Here is a 3210-nt window from a genome sequence, read left to right as displayed (position 1 = left end):
ATTTATATCGTCACTATATAATTAATCACTAATGTTTTCCAGAAGTACGATCATATTAAAAATAGTCTCTATTTTACCACAAAAAATATAAATTATAAAAATCGCTTTTAAAACGTGATATTTATTTTATATAAATAACTATTACATTGAACTCTGGTTTAATCCGTAAATTTAATCAAAACTAAATATATAACACGAACAGTAGTTCAGTAAAAAATATATATTTAACTTGACAGTATGGTAATGAGTATCAAAATGAATACATTAAGACTTTTCATAGTTTTTTTAAAGTATACTAATTTTATAGTAGCAATAGATTTAATAGGTTTGCATTGTAACTTTTCGAAATATATGTTTAATTATTTCAAGTACGGTGAGCACTATTTGTTCAACTTCCAAAATACAATTTCTGAATTTGAAATAAAAAATTATGGATTAGCAATCAAATCTCACGATGAAATTATAATGATCATGTTAGATGCGTTACGAGATATGGACGAGAAGCATATAGCAGAAGATTTAATGACCATAAATTTATACTTAAATAATGTTTCGGGGTCATTAAACATGATCGCTAAAAATGAAAACGGCGTATTCAGTAGAACTGAAAGCTCTCAGAATTTACTTGAAGGCTATAAAATAATTCATCGATCAATTGTTGAACGATTGGAATACTTTATCAATAGCCAATGTTCACTTGTATCGTTTGAAAATGATTTCATATCATACACCTATTTTAAGGTACCGGATAGTTACAATCCAAATAACTTACTTAAAGAATTGGAACACCTAAAAAATTACATATTTATTGTTATTAGAGAATATTTAATGTGGTATGATATGAAATATGATGAAATATTAAGTAGTTACACTGACATTGTAAAACATTTAGCATTGTCTTTTCGTAGGCAATCGTATAGTGTTTTTAATCCTAAAAATGTCTTCTTTTATGATTTAATGGAAACTCGATCTAATTTATGTGAGCTAAAATTATCGTCAGGTTCTCAAGCAAAACAATATGCTATATATAATAGTGAGCAACAACTAGATGATATTTTAGATATGATTCGATATGCCCCGTTGACAATAAAAAGTACAAACAATTATCAAATAAAGTTATTGGATATGTTTCGTTTCATAAAGTTTGATTTTGACTGGCAAAATATACAAGCATTTATAAAATTAGTAAATACAGCAACAGTTCAACCAATAATATTCATCGTCAGATTTTATTTTTCATTAGTTAGAAAATTCCTTTTGTATCATGAATTTAAAAATGAGGAATTAAAAAATGATATGAAATACAAAATCATTACTATGGGTCAACATATTGTTAAAAACATGAAATCGTTTATGGATTTGAATTTATTTGGAGAAGAATTTACAATTTTCATTGAGGATAATTTTAATAAGATGTACAAACTTATTTCATCTTTCTCAGATCACAATGATTTGTTTAAAAGTAAAGAAATGAATTCGATTTCAAAATGTTACTATAATTATGTGAGAAGAACTATTTTAGTTCCGAGTAACATTCAATTAATGAAAGAAATTGAAACAGAAGACAATATTAATAACTTTTTTCATTTAGCTACTGGAGAAGTAAAAAAAATTGCTTCATTCGTTTCAGAATTGAAAAAATATAAGTATTGTTTTGAGATTGCGAATAAATATATTCCTACAAAATTCATGAATAACCGTACATGTAATTTTATTTTCAAGCGTAATATGCCATTCGGTTAGTTCACAAATACATAATCAATATTTTTTTTCTTGCTAATAAACGAATGTTTTGAAAATTAAATGGGAAACTATTAAATGGTTAAATGGAAACCTATTATTGTTATTTTTTTACGGTTATATTGGACATAGAATAAATAAAATTCTTAATGGTCGACTTTCAGTTTTGTATCGTACATTACTAGATTAATATAAATATAAGTAACAGGTGAGAGAGGTGCTCAACGTAAGAATTTGGCTATGAGTTAGGGTAAAAATTAAGCATCGCTGACACTATTCGCTACTCACATTTTCTAAATCTTTAAATTAACTTTTAAAAGTCATCCCTAAAATCTAACGTTAGAAATAAGTTTTTTTTACAATATAATTAACATTTACTATGGTTCAAAAAATAAATAAAATTTCTATCTGTACAAAATATATTTAAAATAACTACCCACTCTATGTATTTAAAATTCTGTAACGGTGCGTAAAATAAAAAACATTGAAAGAACAAAGTTCTTTATAATTTTTTATTTTTTACATTGTAATGTTAAATATAAAAGTTTCCATTTAAGAAGGTTATAAATGAGGATTTTTATCCCCGAGGGCACAAAAATATAAATGATTTGACTACTAATTAAGTATAATTATTGTAGTGTTTTTTGAACCTTATCTCTTGCAAAAATTTAACTCTCAAAAGTTTCTGAAAAAATAAATGTCTTACCAGATTTTGATCACTCTGTATATTTAACTAGCTTAACTAATAGAAAATTATCTAATTAAAAAATGCCAGGTCAATAGCAAGTTTTGAATCCTTATTTTAGAAGTTATTACTATTTTTATATTTATTACGTATTAGGGTATTAATTTTTCAAAAACATTATTATGTAAGAGATATTGAGCAGTAACCTTTAAAATGGATACTCTATATCTATGCCAAAGTTATATTACATTAATAGTAATAGTTAAACGGGGGCTATAGCCCATGTAGCCCTCCTAAGTAACGCTAATGTAATTTATCAATATTTACGATAAAAATATATGTATTTTTTTATATTATTATTATAACTAAAAATTTTGTTTTTAGAACAATTAGGAAATTACGAAGACATATATCGATCTCTTTATTTTCCTGACGCTAATACAAGTGACATAAAACAACATTACAGTGATTATTCAAATGATGAATATAATGAGATGAATAATGACGACAATAAAGATTTGGTTGTGGAAACTCAGACATATAACACTCCTGTATATCTAGTTGATTATTTGCTTTATGAGTAAATTAATAATGAATTTAAAGATAATTTTATCAATAAAACTATAATAATTAATTAAAAACAAAGTTTATTACATTTGTTCACTTATTATAATCTCATTGCATTATATTAAGTCCAAAATTGAGACTAAAGGTTAATTATTTATTGAGCTTAAAATTTTCTGAATTTTGAAATTTGACCCATGACTTTAAGTGAAATAATTTTT

General features: G+C 24.8%; 1 protein-coding gene across 1 annotated transcript; it reads left to right on the top strand.

Annotated features, from left to right (window-relative positions):
* Nucleotides 1-239: 239 nt before the first annotated feature.
* LOC126900713 (uncharacterized) lies at nt 240-3049 on the top strand. Its single transcript, XM_050676624.1, has 2 exons — nt 240-1738; nt 2810-3049. The coding sequence occupies exons 1-2, from the start codon at nt 244-246 to the stop codon at nt 3007-3009; spliced, it is 1695 nt and encodes a 564-aa protein (XP_050532581.1). The 5' UTR covers nt 240-243; the 3' UTR covers nt 3010-3049.
* The last annotated feature ends 161 nt before the right edge of the window (nt 3050-3210 follow it).

This window comes from Daktulosphaira vitifoliae, unplaced genomic scaffold (genome assembly GCF_025091365.1).
Source record: "Daktulosphaira vitifoliae isolate Bord-2020 unplaced genomic scaffold, ASM2509136v1 Scaffold_3, whole genome shotgun sequence".
Lineage (NCBI taxonomy): Eukaryota > Metazoa > Arthropoda > Insecta > Hemiptera > Phylloxeridae > Daktulosphaira > Daktulosphaira vitifoliae.
This window is presented reverse-complemented; position numbering and strand designations above follow the sequence as displayed.